The sequence below is a fragment of the Bidens hawaiensis genome, unplaced genomic scaffold (assembly GCF_021521415.1).
Source record: "Bidens hawaiensis isolate Kalapana, Puna unplaced genomic scaffold, B.hawaiensis_p1.1 tig00001299_1, whole genome shotgun sequence".
Classification (NCBI taxonomy): Eukaryota; Viridiplantae; Streptophyta; class Magnoliopsida; order Asterales; family Asteraceae; genus Bidens; species Bidens hawaiensis.
Genome location: NW_027491074.1, coordinates 4,342,320 through 4,360,680, shown reverse-complemented (window position 1 = coordinate 4,360,680; position 18,361 = coordinate 4,342,320). Strand labels below are relative to the sequence as shown.

General features: G+C 31.9%; 1 protein-coding gene across 1 annotated transcript; it reads left to right on the top strand.

Annotated features, from left to right (window-relative positions):
* The first annotated feature begins 12,750 nt into the window (after positions 1–12,750).
* Positions 12,751–16,657, top strand: LOC143571251 (uncharacterized). The gene is made up of 2 exons (XM_077056733.1): positions 12,751–12,853; positions 16,350–16,657. The coding sequence occupies exons 1-2, from the start codon at positions 12,751–12,753 to the stop codon at positions 16,655–16,657; spliced, it is 411 nt and encodes a 136-aa protein (XP_076912848.1).
* The last annotated feature ends 1,704 nt before the right edge of the window (positions 16,658–18,361 follow it).

Genomic DNA, 18,361 nt, shown 5'->3' with positions numbered 1-18,361 from the left:
ATATATATATATTGATTTTACAAAACATAGAAAGGCTTAAACTTGAATAAATTGTTGATGTAAACTTCTGCCCAAAGGTGATGCATTACATCTAGCATATCATTCAAGTCTTAATACAAGCCGCGTTAGTTTAGCATAACATAAGTTAAATGTATCGCTTCTGCCCAAAGGTGATGAGTTACATTTAATTCAAGGAAAACTAACTCGTGCATTATTAAAATGATTGTTTCACTTCTGCCCAAAGGTGATGTGTTACAATTGTTTTGCACATATACTTAAATAAAATTTAATTCTGCCCAAAGGTGATTTATTTTTTATTTAAGTAGAACTTTTAATTTAAGTTGTCTATTAGTTTGATGTTAATAATAGACATATCACATCTTCAACAAAATATAATAATCCTCACAATTAATGATCCTTCATTAATCTAATGATCATTTTAATTAATCCATCTTACTTTGAATATCCAATTACATTACTCATTATAATTTTTTTCCTAGAAATTACTCTCATTCAAATCATCCACTCTAATTTCAAACCCAATATGTTTTGCCTCATAAAGAGTTTAATTAACTTTTAGCTCTTCTCATTTTTTATTATTTCTCAAGACATGACCATCAAATTGCTCCTTCTAATAATAGGAATAAAGAAGAAACCTAGAGCATGATAAATGAGATGAGTCAAACACAATGTCTCTTATGATAATTAATAAACTCATGCTATCAAATAGAGTTATTCTAGATTTAGTTTTCCCTAAAACTAATCTAATATCTAGAAAATAATCAAAATAACTCCTAAGATGCATGCATTTCTTCTAAATTCTAACTATAAGGTTAAATGACATTATTGAATACATCATAATGTACAATATCATGACATGACCCATAAAATTCAGGGCTTACACATGAAAATAAGTATAATTTTTCCAATACATTATACATTAAATTTTTCAATAGTACAATTTGATGCCTTAAGAATCAACTATAACACTCAGAAGTACCAAAGGAAAATGAGTGTGTTGATTAGAAACATATGTACAAGAAAAGAAATATCTAGTACTGGAAAATAAGATGTTATTCAACTCACCACCACTAAAACCTAAAAGAGGACAATTCTAAGGTTCATAGACAAAATACAAGTATAACTTCTAGTTTTAAGTTCTCTAAAGAAAAGCCTCACTGCATATATATGCCATTTTACTAGGCATAAGCAACAAGATTTTCCATAATTTAAAAGAACTGTTAGCTAAAATTAGTAGTCACATATTCATGATATTTAAGTCTGCTAATTCTATATTCCAATTAACACATGATAGGTTGATTTTAGTTCTTTATATGTTTCCTTACCAAAAATCAACGAATAACTAACATGAGTGCTGGTGACAAAATTAAATGTTCAAGTTATCATAAACCATAATAAACTGTTCTAGTTATGCTTTAGAATACCTTATAAATTCTAGTGTTTAATCAGAATTTAGTATCAATACTTAAGCTACGTTATGACAGTTGTGAGGTTTGCATAGCCAACATAAAGTCACTCTTACATTAAACTCATATTATTTGTTATCGATATTTGGATTGAAATTTTTTAGAGCTAGATGATACTATATACTTTCACAACTTTTGTTATCCTGAAAATTAAAATTTTAACAAAAGATAAATGAGATCAATAAAAGTCATCTATTGAAACCAAAATTTCATGAGAAATCATGACATGGTTGATGAGGATGATTTTTCATATAATCTCATTCTAAGTGATTTTAAAATCATGTGTTAAATGCCATAACAATAATACTAGGCTTAAGGAATAAGCATGGGTCCATCCAAAGTTATATTTCACTAACATTCGTAGAACTTATTCCAAATGGAATATTCAGACATAAGTTGTCGTTTAACGACTATTTACTTGTATCTAATCTGACTTCTATGGTCCACGATCTTAAAGAGATCCATTCATATATACTTAACATGCTTCCTTCTAAATATGTCCCTAAGTTTCTTATGACATATGGACATTAAGGAAATCAAACCAAGTCTAGTATATAATGAAATGTTCCTACGTCACGTACATCATTGAAACTTCTCATGAAGCTTTCAAAGAGATTCGAAGATCAGTGGGAGCATTAAGTGTCTTAATCATAACTTGTAAGATTTGCAAGAGGTGGGGGTGAAAACTTGATATTAGCTAAATTACACCTCTTGTACAAGATATTGCTCCAACACAAAATTGTTTCATCATAACTTATCTCCTTAGAATTCAACAATACTCTTACAAAAGTTTCATTGATACTTAAATATGGGCATAATCAGATTCTTATCATAACTAAAGTAATCCTCAAAACAAGAGAAACTACAATGACTAGTTTCTCTACTAGAATCTATTGGTCTTTAAATATTAACCCTAAGCATGCTAATTTCATAAAGGTTTCCAAGGTCAGTGGGAGCAGTAAAAGTCCCTAAAATGACTTATCATAAGTACAAGAGGCGGGGGAAAAAAGTCATTAAATTTTACTCCAAATTTAACTCCGATTACACCTCTTGTACACTATACTGCACCAACTCTTATACACTTTTAGAATCCTGACAATGATAGCAACCTAAACAAGAGCTAATCCATAAAAACTGAAACTTCTAATAAACCCAATAATTAACTCAGGAGGTCATCTTGGTTTTAAAAACCTACTAACTTTGATGATTATATAACCTCCTTAACTAAAGTTGAAATGGATGATGAAAAGTTTACTAATCCTACATTTTCTAATTAAACCATTAATATCAATCAATCTTCTGAATGGAATAAAACTCTTATTAGATATATAAATTAAATTCTATAAGTCAGAATAACGTTTGGGATTTGGTTGAATCACCTAAGAGTGTTCATAACTAAACTAAATCCTAATACAAACGTTAAGACACTAAGAAGCATGATTGATTATTAAAGGTTATATTCAAGAGGGAATAAATCATCAAAGAATCTTTCCCATATTACAAAAGATTTCTTTGAGGATCATCATTGTTGTTCAAGTAGCTTATAATATTTAAGAGCTACATTACATGAACATTTAAACAACTTTTCCTAACAATTGGCTTGCATATTTACATGTTCATAAAGCAACTTGAAGTTCTAAACTAAAGGTCAAATAACACTTAGTCTGTAAGTCAATATATTCCATTTATGGGTTAATGCAAACGTTAGATATATGATGAAACCTTTATACAATAATTTTCATCAACAACTAAGTGGATCAATGTACCTACCTCAAGATGAGTGGGAGCAACTAAAAACAAATTTGTCCTTATATAGATGACATTCTTTTGACAAGCATATGTTACATAATTCTAAGTATTGTTTGTACATACTTTGATACGATAAATCTCAAGAGATATCTCTTACGTGATAGATATCATAATATACTGAGATAGACCCGAAGGGACATTATTTTTGTTCTATAAGTATTAACTTAAAATGGTCCTTGTGCATGTAACACACAATAACGCTTTCCTTTAGAGGATAATAGGATCACTGAGATTATTTCCTTATGCTTCATTAAGTAGAAGCCTTATATAGGTACAAGTCTCTACTCGTTCATATATTACTTAAATTGCAACACACTAGATATGTCTAGATTAATGTGAAGCATCTAAAAGAGTATTAAAATATATTTAAAAGGAAACGAGGGACTACAATTTAAAAGAATAAGTGAGAATTCAAATCGGTTAATTACTCTAAACTTCGTCATATTCAAAAAAAAAAGAAAAGAAAATGTAATTTTGGGATATATTTTCTATCTCATGGAGGAGTGATAATAAACTGATAACAACAATATAAATTTTAATGACATAATATGTTGATTAAATCTCAACGCAATTGTCAATAAATGTTGTTGAAAATTTATCATTGGACTCATAAGTTTATTAACTCCATATAAATTATGTATTGAAGACTTATTGTGATAAAGTCAGCTACCATGTTTTCTCAAACAGTGACAGTTCGAGAGGTGCTGCATTAAATTTCGATATGAAATAAATTATTCGTTTATGAAAGAATTTGAGGAAACTAAATTCTCATATCGAATACATTCAAGATATGCTTAAGGATCCTACAACTAAAGGTCTATTACCCATAAGTCTTATGAAAGCGCTTATAATAAAGACGGGATTATTTATAACCATGTATAACAGTATATCGTTATATGAATGACCAATTATTATTGACTAATTATTAATTTTCCTCATCAGTTTTGATTTTGTATGTCTCTTAATATGTTCTGCATGCGTAATGACATATAGACAAATTAATATACAAATCAAATATTTGAAGGGCTTACTTATAAAATTTTGATCATAACTACTTAGGTTTTAAACAAGGACTGCAATATGATTAATGGGGGGTCTTGAGCTGATGTTTAATTCAATGACTGTATTTCTCTGCTCCAGTTTGAGTTTAAAGCTAAAATGATGTAAGGCCCCGTTACCGGTAGCCCTACTTTCGTGTTGGATTTACTCATAAACACAGTTCTAAATATCAGAGTTAATTAAAACATTTACGCGGAATATAAAACTTTCATAAAACATTACATAATTCATAACTTGTCTCAAAACATCCTTTGTCTTTCAACATTAAAGCATTAAAATTAAAACATCATAAGTCTTCAGATGCCAGACTCTTGTTCAGTGCCACGTGTCTCCTCAAGCGAGCTGCCTCATCCTACTCACCTGCGTGCATACTAAAAGTCAGCTACGCTGAGTGAGTTCTAGTTAATCACATAATCATACAATACATTCTTACACTTCATACTTAACCTCTTAACTTTCCTTCATACACACCTAAGTGCTTATACTTTCATTTTTACCTTCATACTTTCTTTACATACATAATCATACGTTTTAAAGAGCCTTTCGCCCTATAACCTCACAGATATTATAAGGGTCCGGTCCCTAGTTCTCGAATATTAGAAGGATTCGATTGCCTAACATCACAGATATTATAAGGGTCTGGTCCCTAACATCACAGATATTATAAGGGTCTGGTCCCTAGTTCTCGAATATTAGAAGGGTTCGATTCCCTAACATCACAGATATTATAAGGGTCTGGTCCCTAACATCACAGATATTATAAGGGTCTGGTCCCTAGTTCTCGAATATTAGAAGGGTTCGATTCCCTAACATCATAGATATTATAAGGGTCTGGTCCCTAGTTCTCGAATATTAGAAGGGGTCGATTCCCTCTTCGTTACCATACAACCATACATCATACCTCGAGTATTATTAGGGCTCGGTACCCTTTTCGTAACCATACAACCATACAACCGTCATTTCCTTCTTTTATTAACTTTATTACGTTCATACACATAAACATACATATCATACTTACCTTATTTATAACGTTACAACCTGACAGTACGTGCAATATCCGAAGATCGTTCACGTACCATCAAGCAATCATTCATACATATCACATATATCACATATGGCATACACTTATCACTTAGGATAAATGTATTAACAACATATCAAGTATGCACACAGCCCCGAAAACATAACAAGGAATGGGGCTAGAACTCACCTGAACACGGTTACATTCACCGTTAATCGTATTCCCTTTCTTCAGTTGTGCACGGCCGACTGTATAACAAGTATACGTATCAAGTAACTATCACTTCTCATAATGTATTTCTATCTTTATAATTACCACAACGAACGGGGGTCCGGGGGCAGCGCCCCTGGTAGCGGGGTCTAGGGGCGGCAGCCCCTAGCAGGGTCTAAGGGGCAGAGCCCCTGGCTGGGGTTGAGCTGCCAGGTCAGCTTGGAAAAATTTTATTTCCATTAACTGTCTTAACACATTTTTCATTAGATTTTTAATTTATTTTCTAATCGAACTTGACTTTAAGCGAAGTTAAACCTTAGGCGAACTTAGCTTTAGGCGAAGTTATCAGGCGAACTTGGCTTTAGGCGAAGTTAAACCTCAGGCGAATTTAGCTCTAGGCGAAGTTATCAGGCGAACTTGGCTTTAGGCGAAGTTAAACCTCAGGCGAACTTAGCTCTAGGCGAAGTTGTCATCAGGCGAACTTGGCTTTAGGCGAAGTTACCAGTTAGGCGAACTTGGCCGTAAGCGAAGTTATCAATTAGGCGAACTTGGCCTCAGGCGAAGTTATCGCTTTGAAGGCGAAGTTATCGCTTTGAAGGCGAAGTTGCCCAGTTCGCGGCGAAGTTGCCCAGATCAGCCGCTGTTTTGGTTTCTATCAAGCATTTTGGCGATTTTAACACCCTTGTTATGGTTCGACATCACCCACTACGTTTCCCAACCATTTTCGGTCGTATCTACACTATAAAACTTGGATCTTTAAACTTCAAAGATCAAGAATCATACCTTTTTGAGCTTGTTTGGATCTCGTTTACTTGTTTAATCACAACCAACGCTCTCTCTCTCTCTCTCTCTCGGATCTGGTCGCCCCTCTCCTCGGCCGGCCGGCGGGGTTTGGTGTGTGGTGTGTGTGTTTTGGAGTGTTAGAAAATAAGGTGAAATGAATGATAGTTTGGGGTTTAGGGGATATTTATATCCCTTAAATCCCATGGATCTAAGGCCCATTCTCATTTAACCCATCTCAATTAATCCAAGTCCATGATCCGCTCCTTACTCGATATTAAATAATTAATAACGGGAAATCACTAAACGTAACTTTCTTTATTCAACATTAAAATTTTAGGATGTTACAAATGAGTGTTAAAATCTACAGACTAATCTAATACTCATAATAAATGATTATTCGGCCAAGTGGGAGAATGTAAGAATAAATATATGGATATATATATTTATGTGTGGCCATCATTATCATTTATATAATAATAGATCAAAATTAATTAAATCATACCTTATTAATAATTAGCTAGGTAATTGTTGATGGACCATATTACCATTACTTGCTAATTAAGGGTTTCCCTTGGGTGTATATAAATATATGGAAGAGATTAATTAACATCATAATAAGAAAAACCTAACTCTCACATCAAGAAATTCGTGACCCCTATCTCTCCATAATTCGGTTTCTTAAGAACCCTAATCCCCATCACTAATATACATCCTAAAGGGGAACTCGGTCAAGCTAGCAATCATGTCGTCTACATCTTTCTCCGGGCGGTTACTACTTCCCCTACTGTAACAGGTATGTTTTACTTAAGGGCTTATCATAACATTCATGTTTTCTATTACATACGTGAAGAACTGATCAACAAAGCTCACGTGCTCAACCAAAGATATGACCTTTTATTGAATTCTGCATAATATGAAACAATTTGAGCTCATATGCATAACATGAAACAATTTGAGGTCAGTTTTTAGTCAAAATAGCTTAAAAGAATCCAAGAAACATGAAAATGTAAGTATCTTTACTGCAGCCACTTGACGGGCCAAGTTGCTGATGTGTACATGTCCTCCTCTTCATCAAGTCAACACCTGAATCCTCCTCACCAGGGCTCCAATCTTCATCATGATCGGCTTCGTTGCACTCCTAACTTGAGCAGATAGCAGTCTTATGCTATCTCCAAATCAATCATACCAAAGGCATTATTCAATGTTATTTTCAATACCTTACAATCTTTAAAACTTTACCATTTATAAAACCTATTATTCTCTAGTAACTTCTTTTTGTTGTGCCGAATGAACCGGGTTTCGATTCAAGTTTCAACAAAACCAAAACCCATCATCACTTGTTGATTCAAGTTATTACCGGTTAAAGGTGTCGCTTTTACATCATCTCTTCTTGTAGCCTTTGTAAATCTATACTTCAATCCAGCAAGAACCTAAAGCAACAAAACCAATAATAATCATTGACATGAGATTCAAGTCAGCAACAATCAAGATTGGTGACAGCTTATGGAAGTTTGGCACCTGGCTTAGGAAGATCTGGATAACCGCAAAAATCACCATATACATGTTGTTGCTCTCTTTACAGTCCATGTTGTGACCTGGCTTATGATAACAGTTGGATTTTTTGATTGGAACAATAGGGTAAACAATCAAAATCGGTGAACACCAATATTATTATCCACAATCAAGATAAATTAAAAACCATAACAGATGGTAATATTGAGTCGAATTTATTCTAAGATGGATTCTGGTGAATCGATTTAGGATTATGTATCCAAATGAGGGCGGTGTTGAATTGAAGGAAGGAAGAGTTAGGGTTTGAGATGATATGGTTTGACCCGATCTAAGCCCATCCAAAGACCCACGACCCGTGAACGGGTTAAAAACGGGCTAAATCAAGGAGAGTTCACCATTTACGAATGAAACAATCTGGTGGCTTCCATAAAAAGGGGGAGCGACCACATTGCGACACGTAGGATTTTAGGGTCTTCTTTTATATATATTATAGATTATTGTTATCATACGTGCTTGTATTTTTACATGATCTATTGTAAATTTATTATAGTAAGAAAATGATAAGTTATTTGGAGGTCAACCGATCACAACATTGATGACCCCTTCATGATACGATCGATTAAACAAACAATTGATAGAAATCAAATAATAAAAGAACATTAGTTAAACAAACGATTTGTATAATGAAAGATTCATGAACTAATGTTTACAAATGATGGCCGGTGATAGCATTTATACCCACCGGCGGTTAATTACTTACTAATTACAACATTAGCGCAAGCTATTAACTGTTTATAATTTTGGAACCAACTTTTCTAACAAAGTTTCTAACTAATTACTAACTAAACGTTAACAAACTAACATAGCTCTTTATTGAGATCGGGATTATTTCCAGCAAACATTTATATAAGCCCACAATGCGTGACTCGTTAGTTTACCATCTATAAAAGGATATAGTGTTACAGAAATTCTTTTTATATACAAACACTTTAGATTTTACATTTTTACTTTTTAACAAAAAGCATAACAGTATTTAGTTATACAAATATGAACACACATTGACAACTAAAGAGTTCGTGAATGATCCATTTTTCCATTACCGAGTATATAACTTGTACATTTGCCCAATCTATATTATATAACAAATAAAAAGTTTCTCAATCTATATTATATAATAAATAAAAAGTTTCTCAATACCACATGATATCACATAAGATAACTTTTTGCAAAATTTTTCCACCTTTCTCTTAGTATTTGTTATTAATAGTTTATATTTAACTTTGATTCTTTTTAATTTATTATTTTTTCTTTTTAATAATAATTATTTTTATTTAAATAATTTAATATCAACACAAACATATTATTTAGTTTTATATAAATATGTTGTATTAGTTATTAATATTAAGCTTTTATAAGAACGATTTTTCACATAGATTTAGATAAAGTAATTAATTTCAAATTTTAGAGAAAGAAATTTCACTTAATGCATTAGTTAGTAATATTAAACTTTTATAAGTAATCACCTGTTTTAGATGGTTTGTTTGTTTTTGAGATAACTTGTTTTAACACATGGTCATTTATATGTTTCATTATCTAGAGTTGAAACAAAAAATAAAGTGAAACTACTAATTTTAATTTGAAGGATAAATTTATAAATTATATTACAAATATTGTATATAAAGAAATATTTAGAGATTTATGAATTTTCAACTTTTTATTTTCATATTGTGTATTGTTTAATTTATTCTACCATATATTATATTTTTTATATGTTGAACATATTTTTTATATTTTATATTATGTCATTATTTAAATAAATTTATTTATTATAATTCGTGTTCTACACTGATACATAACCTAGTTGTATATATATGAATATAATTTGTACTTTTAATTACAAATAACATAATAATTTGATTTATAAATACAAATTTTAATAAACCCTCATAGTTGAAGCTATGAAGCTATGAGGGTGGCGAACATAGCAGACAAGATAAGAGAGTGGAGATTGAGATGGTTTGGACATGTAAAGAGAAGACAGACGACGAATCCTGTTAGATCCGTAGAAAACATTACTATAGAGGGGAGGAGGGGTAGAGGACGACCGAAATTGACTTGGGATGAGAGGATTAGGCATGATTTGATAGACCTAAACCTCTCCGAGGACATGGTTGAGGATAGGAATTCGTGAAGAAGTAGAATTAAAGTTAAGGATTTTTAGAGAGAATTGAATACCTTAGGGCTTAGACTTAACTTATTTAGGTCACATACCATAATGGTATTTCCCTTACATATATTATTATTATTATTATTATTATTATTATTATTATTATTATTAGCTTTTATATTGCTGTTAAACTGTGACCTTATTATTAATATTATTATAATTAGTAGTAGTTTTTATATAACTGTTAAACTTTGATTTCCTTTATTTTGCTTCATACACATGTACTTAGAGCCGAGGGTCTCTCTGGAAGCCACCTCTTTATTCCTTTGGATAGAGGTACGGTGTGCCTACATCCCACCCTCCCCAGACCCTACCTATAGCTTTGATGTCGGTGTGATTTTACTGGGTATGATTGATTGATTGATTGATTGAGTTGAAGCTAGAAGTTTACGAAGACTCGAAAGTCATTAAACGAAATCCGTGATAGATCTTTTGTGAAAATATAGGCAATCTATAGTTCAATACACGTTCTAACGACAAGGTTGTTTTTAATTAAAAGATTGTGAGAGAGAGGATTGTGGGACCCATGTTAATGTATGGTCTGGATATTTTATTCACTTATTGGCTATTGCATTGACCCTTTTCGATTATTGAATCTTCTGAAACATACTCATCCTTAAAAGTGACAATATTGCCTGATTTAGTTTTAACGTTTTATGCAACACCTCATCATCACCTACGAACTATCATAAGTGTTGGGGTAGTTTTTACTTAACGGCAAAAAGTATTCGGATCGGAGTGAGTAGTAACGAAGATAAGAAAGAAGGGTATTTTGAGGATGAAGTAATCTACTAGCTATTCGATCGTCACATGGCTATATCTTAATGAACAAATTTCACTTCTTTTTTATTCAAAATAGTATAGCTATATAGCAAACAAATTTCAATACTTGTTTAAAGTTGAAGGTTCGAATATCTTCCTATGAGTTTTATAACTTGCCGACTAACAAAGGAAAATTGTGTCGTAAGGGCTTATTTGCAAATTACTAGTACACGTTTGATCTTTTAGGACGGTCACAATATTTTTTTTAATGCTAAGGAACTGAACTCTTGAAAACCCATTTAAAGAGGATAAACCGCCTCAATCAAAAGATAGCTCTTTCGAAGAGGTTTTCAAGTTAACTTCAAAAGAGGATTTAGAGCGACCACAACAACAAACATCTATATGCCGTGAAATCATTTCCACATTAGATTGCAAACTTTTCTCAAAAACCCGCATTTTCTTCTACAACGAACCTACACAAACCCCATTAAAAACTATTATATATACATATACATACATAGGGGAGATTTCAAATAAGAACCCTTTTGAGTTTTAAGAACTCGAAAGAACTCAGTGTAACGATTTTTTTTCGAACTTTTTTTTACACATGCGTAATATATGTAAGTTACATACACGTAAAAAAATTACAGAATTTTTTACGCACCGAGTCGACTTTTTACACGTGTAACGGATGCAAAAGTTGGTGTAACTACTTACATCTTTATTATCTCTCATACTTTGACTTTCTTGCCAGATTTAATCTCAACCACATATTCCATTCCATTCCATTTAATTAAATGTGTGGCCTAGAATTGAGTTCTTAAGTTCTTAAAACTCAACATGGTTATCAAAAAATCCCTCCCCTATATATATATATATATAATTGAGATCATGTGAGAACCATTTGAAAATTGAGAACTTTGATAACTATTTTGAACAACAAAAAAACCCTTCAAGAAAAAATAAAAAAATAATTAAGAAATTTATAAAACCAAAACAAATGCGATAATAAAAAATAAAAAAAAACCAAAACGTTTATCTAGCATCCCGGTTTCATTAAAAAAATTTCTCGGATTTGCTAAATTATACACATACTTATAATATTTATAAACATGTGTATATATATATATATCTATATCTATATTACATTATAATCCGTCCCTTCATCTTCCGTCTTCAGATGCTGTAATATTAATGACTAACCTACCTCCGGCTGCAACTACTACACTTTCTCAACACCATAACTATCCCGACGAGCGCATTCAATAGAAGCAACCAAGCCATTCGTTACAGCCTTAACAATCATTCAAGACATTATTAGGTCACAACACCGTTACAACCACTCTTCTTTTACTACGAACCGTTCATTGCTTTTGATCATTTAAGAATTCTGATTTGGTTTTTGATTGTTGCTAAAACCCTAATTAAAAATTGAAATCCAACTCGTATAGTCAATTTGGTTTTTGGTAAATCCCTAATTCAAAAAAGTATGTAAGTTTTGAAGCTGTAAATTGGCACTTGAAAGGGTCCACAGGTTGAGTCCAATTGACTTAAATTGTAGACATCAGATAACATTTTCCTTTCAAACGCTTATTCAATTTAATTTGTTTGTCTCAGGTTCTTCAAGGAATCCGGATACTTACACATACACAGTTGCAAATATGCTTTAAATTAGATTTTATTTGCTAAAAATATAGATGGGTTGTTTGTTATTGTTTAACAAGTTAACTGTTTAATGCTTTGTTTCTTGATTAAGTAGTGTCAACTAACTAAATTTTGTATCAAAATTATTTAGTTTATATATTGAAAAAAGTAACATCATAGAAGCACAAATTATTTAGTTTATATATTGAAAAGTGTAATATTGTTTATAAAAACAGATGGGAATTACTGTGGTGGATTCATCGTTATCGGGTCTTGTGTTGGCTGGCGATTTTATTGGAAAACATTTGGCCCGGCCAACTGAGTCAAAAGGAACTTTCGGTTCAGTTTCCATTTTACGTGTAATGAAAACTGAAAACCAACCCGAACCGAACTTATGAGTTTTCATTTTTTTTATTTTGATATTTAAGTAGCTTCTAAGAATTTAATAAATAGTGTAACTCAAATATTTTAGTTTAAAAATACTGAAAACCCACCCGAACCGAACTTATGAGTTTTCTTTTTTTTTTTTATTTTGATATTTAAGTAGCTTCTAAGAATTTAATAAATAGTGTAACCCAAATATTTTAGTTTAAATGTATAATAATCAGCTACAAATTTCAGTTTGGTTTGAGCCTGAAACCGACCCATGGACACCCCTACTTGACCCGTTGTATATTTCTTTTATACTAATGAATGCGTGTTTTCAGGGAGGTGAAATAGGCTGCTTCTGGCTTCTATACTCTATTTGGATCAGGTAAACATAATTTCAGATCACATATAAGAATATAAAAAATAACTACATGATGGTTTGAAATTTTGCCTCTTTTAAAAAAGTTTAAATTTTAGGAATATCATTTAGCTTTTCTTAGTCCTCTTGCTCATGAACAGGGCTCCTTGTGTGATTTGTTTTTTCTATATACATCTGCAATAATCTCATGATAAAATAGAAAGGTAAAACTTTCTCATTTTTATGTGAATGCAGTTGCGTGATCGATTACCATGCTAGATGGGAGAATCTGCAATTGATTGCATCAGTATTTCCTCCATGTCCAATATCGTCTTTGCCTCAAATCATCTTCTATTACCTCCATGTCCAACATCGTCCAAGGTACACCATATTTTTAATACCAACTATGACGAGATTTGCCCATTGGTTCTTTAAGCTTAATACACGTTTATTTGATTACAAGTTGTCTTTTCATTATTTGCATACAACTTCATCACGGGGATTTTGGACTTTGTGTAACCAAAGTATCTAAATAAGAGGCCCAAAGGTTAGCACTAAGCACCAATGTTTGATTTTACTTAAATATGCTGCATGTAAAGATATCGATATCATGTTAATATGAATCGTATTTCTTGTTACACGTATTGTTGCCATACTCCCAGACTTCACTGCTTTCAATCCTTGTGTTATGTTGTAAAATTGCAGGTCGCATATAAGTTATTATTATTGATGAGTTTAAATCAACTTAGACAAATGTGACAGTGATGATATACATCAGGTGATACCTAATATCAGTATGTTCATTTTTAAGGTGATGATGTGCTAAAAGTAGTTTAATATTTATTAACTAAATTAACTAAAAATAAACACTAAGTAATACTCTGGACTCTCTAAAACTCAACTAAACTACTAACCTTCAAGTGAACCGATCGACTCTAGTAAAGCTAAGTAAGTCCGGATATCGAACCCACAAGACTCTTTAAATTACGTTTATTAGCTAATTAGACTCGACTACAAAACACGACTTATTAATTATATTTGTTTTGGGGGTTTTTATTTAAAATACTAATTTAATACTATAATTAAAAACTAATTAAGAAAACAAGTAATTTAAACAAAAGCAAGAATTTGTTATTTAAAATAAGATGATGATGAGAAAACTACCTAGGCTAGAATCCCCTAAATTTCAGTTATGACTTAACCCGGGAAAATATTTAGTTATGGACTGGGATCGTAAAATAGACACTTAAAAGAAAACCCGAACAGGACCCCTGACCCTTCTCAAGAAGACACCTATGGGTTTCTAATAAATTTTAACGCACACCAGTATTACAAATCAAGTTCCCTTACGGTCACCTAATTAATTATGATTTAGTTCCTTTATACGAAATCCTACCTTACAGCGCGGAAATCAAAGGCAATTTAAAATATTTAATTGACTCAATAGACAATAATAAATAATCAACCCTAGACGGACTCCTTACGAAGAACTAAATCTAGCAAGATTAAATAATAAAGATCTATCAATAACCTAGCACTTTACAGATTTTAGGTTAGCAGCACACTTAGGTTTATTTGACAATATTATTCCTATGATCTTATCATGACATCAATCATAAAATAATCAAGAACACAAAGTAATCGACCCAATAACAATCCTATCATATGACAAACAATAATCAAGGAAAGCTATGGAATAAAACTCATCAAACAATCCTAAGCATTCATACGCATCAATTTAATATAAGTAAATCTTTTACTAAACCATAAAAACCATAACAATAAATAATCGCAACTCAAAACAAAACATCAAAGTAGGTTCATCATAACCTAGGCGGTCTAAGGGTTTAGCCAACAACCATACTCAAGAACAAAAGATAATAAATAGGTTCAAATAATTCATGATGAAAATAATAAATTCAAACCGACTAATAAGGATTCTTGGATGAGTAGGTGTTGAACCCCGACGCTATTTGGTTGAACCAAGAACTTTCTCTCTCTATTTCTTGCTTTGCCTTCCGTTGAAAACTCCTCTAAAGTTCTTTGCCTTCTGTTCATCCGTAACCTCCTTTTTCTTCTATCCACGGCTGCCTTTTATAATGTTGTTGTAGGTTATGATTTTTCTTGTGGGCCAAGTCCAAACCAATTCACCTTTCTTTTCTGGCCCTACATAGACTTACCAATTAAATTAATAGGCATGCACCATATAACATAAATCAATGTAAACAATTACTAATAATTGTGGTTTAGACTTCACGTGGCATATTTTTATTACATATACTACATAATATATTTATTTTTTTTAGTAAATAATTTATAGATAAATCATATATGTATGAAAAAATAATGATAGCAATAAACACACAGAGCTAGTTTTAAGTTTCACTTGTTAGTCTCAAACTTTGTATAAATATCGTATTTTAGTTCGTTGTCTCTTGAAATCCATTAATCCAAATACGAACCACTTATGAGTAATATTAGATAGAAACAAGCTCAAAAGTGTAGGAAATATTCATATAATAATATGTATATTTTAGACTATATCGGGTGACCCTTAATTGGTTCTCAAAGCTGAATGCATCTACACCATTTAGGCAAAATTTATAATACGAAATATCCCTTTTCTGTCTATCTGTTCCTTTCTATAGAAAATTGTGTATATTAATCTTGACTTAGATAACATAGAGTCTAGAAGAGGGCATTCTGGTCTGTTTATGAATATAGTTATTGACAACCAAGTATATAGGTGGGTAATGAACATATAACTCAGATATCAGGAGCCCTTTCATTAGGTTTCTCTTTGTGTCATGTGAGTGGAGACTTAAATATAAATAGATCGAGCTGTGTTGTGTGCTATCTCAACATGTCAAATGCTTTTGGAATTGATTTGTTTTCACACCTTCATAATATACTATACTATCTGTAGCATTTAGCATCTCTTTTCAGACCAAGTTTAATTAGGAATCTTAAGTCACACGGCCCCTGATCCATTGCTAATGTTAGAAACACATAAGCGTAGGAGCAGTCAGGTGTAAAACTGTAAATAAGATCGTGAATGTGTTTATACCTTGGTTTAATAGTCAAAACTGTCATTTTTATATTTTGTAGCTTACCTTTTCATGAGAACAAAGAAGAACGAGGACATAGAGGAAAATGTGACAGTTGTAACTTCTACTTCTGCATCTGCTACTTCAACTGCTACAGTTACTGATTCAATCACATCCCAACCTGTTGTTGTGGAGCCCGCTAAAGTGCATCAACCGATACTATTCGATCAGCAACGTGAGATTTTCAAGTGGATATTGGAGGAGAAAAGAAAAATAAAACCAAAGAATGCTGAAGGGAAAATGAAAATCGATGAGGAAAAGGCCATTTTGAAACAATCCAATCGAGCAACGTCCATCCCGCCTTTCTGAATTTTAATTCATAGGTTGGTTTTTCTTCATTTAAAGTTTGTACATTTTAGTTTTTGTTTGGGATTATGGTGGGATATGTGGACATGTTTTCCTCTACTGGGTACTATTACACTTGTTGCATGCATCTTTGATTCTTTATGAAATAAAAATGATGTATTGGTGATGATGACAAATCATGTATGTTGGGTAACGGGTAGGGCTTTTAGGGTCGCGAACAAGCTCAACTTAGGTTTACCTTAATCGTCTTGATGCTAAGCTCGACATATCCTCATGATGAACACTTGAGCTTGAGGAAAATTTTAAAGGTAAAGTAGCTTGTATGTAATTGACTTTAGATATTAAAGTTAAGAAGCTCGATGTGAGTTCCATATAAGAGCTCGATAACTTTTGACTTGGACAAAAGCTCAAGTCTGAATAATCATGTCAACGCTCAATTAAGTCTATCGAACATTTCACATGATGGTATCCTAACCTTCTAGGTGATAATCTATATCAAGTTATTTATGTATACTATAAAAATACAAATCAAAGAACATATAGTAATAATCTAATATATGACTCAAGTCCAAGTATAACTTGAGTTTGATTATAAAGCTTGGTAAATTTGTGATATGTGTGATTTAGCTCCATGTAATTTAATTTTGCTATTTGATGATCTAAAGCTTGCTCATTAAAGTTAAAAGTTAAAATTTGATTTTTGATACCCGTTTGTGCATCTACTGTACATGTTTTCATTCATTTGACTTTCACTTCATTGACTTTCACAATCATAGCTAATGTTAGCATGTTTGACTCGGGTTGACGTGTTGCATTAAATTAGATCAAGTGTTTATGTAGAGACAATATGCATGTGAGTGTGAGAGTTTATAAAGTGGTGCATGTTTATTACTAGCAATCATGAAATCTTGTATACCATTTCATCATTAGTTAATAACTTGAAATTTCTTTTAAATTGCATATACCAATATGCCCTGTAATATACTAATATAGCATCTCTTTTTCAACATGATTCTGTATGCATTTTCCCATGATTTGACCTTCTTTGCTCTTTAGAGAATACTCATGTTTTCATGAGACTATTTTCCATTATTTCACCTTTTGCCCTTTTGAGAATTATCCTATTTTGATGGCATTTTATACTAAAAACATGTTAAACATCCATTTGCTCTACTCTTGATTTTTGTTTTACCTTATCTTGCTAACATAAGTGTCATTTGGCGTAAATTTAGATCTTAGCTCAGTTAAGTGAAAAAAATATATTGGCCTAAGAGGTGTTGGTAGGTCAGCAAGACACAGCTTAAGCGGTTAAGGTATTAGGTAGTGGATCTTTGGGTCCACAGCAAGTCTCAGTAAATAGCCCAAAAAGTTTAAAAGTTGGCCCAAAAAGTTTAAAAGTGTTAGTTCTTATATAAGTTTTAAATATTAAAAAAAGTAATAGAAATGGTGCAATAAAACCAGATTCAAATCTCTCTCAGCAGTATGTGAAATTTGGTGATGATCCATTGATGCAGTCGATGCTGATACTAATTTTGAACTATCACTATAGTATTAAGTGGGACTTATCGTTCATCTTCATGCTCGTTCGTTTAAAACTTAAATGACCACTTCACAAGCAACGACTAGAGCTGTATTTAGGCTTAAATGTTAGATCGACTAGAAGTGACCTGTTATATTTTACTTATGCAAAAATATTGATTCTTATTA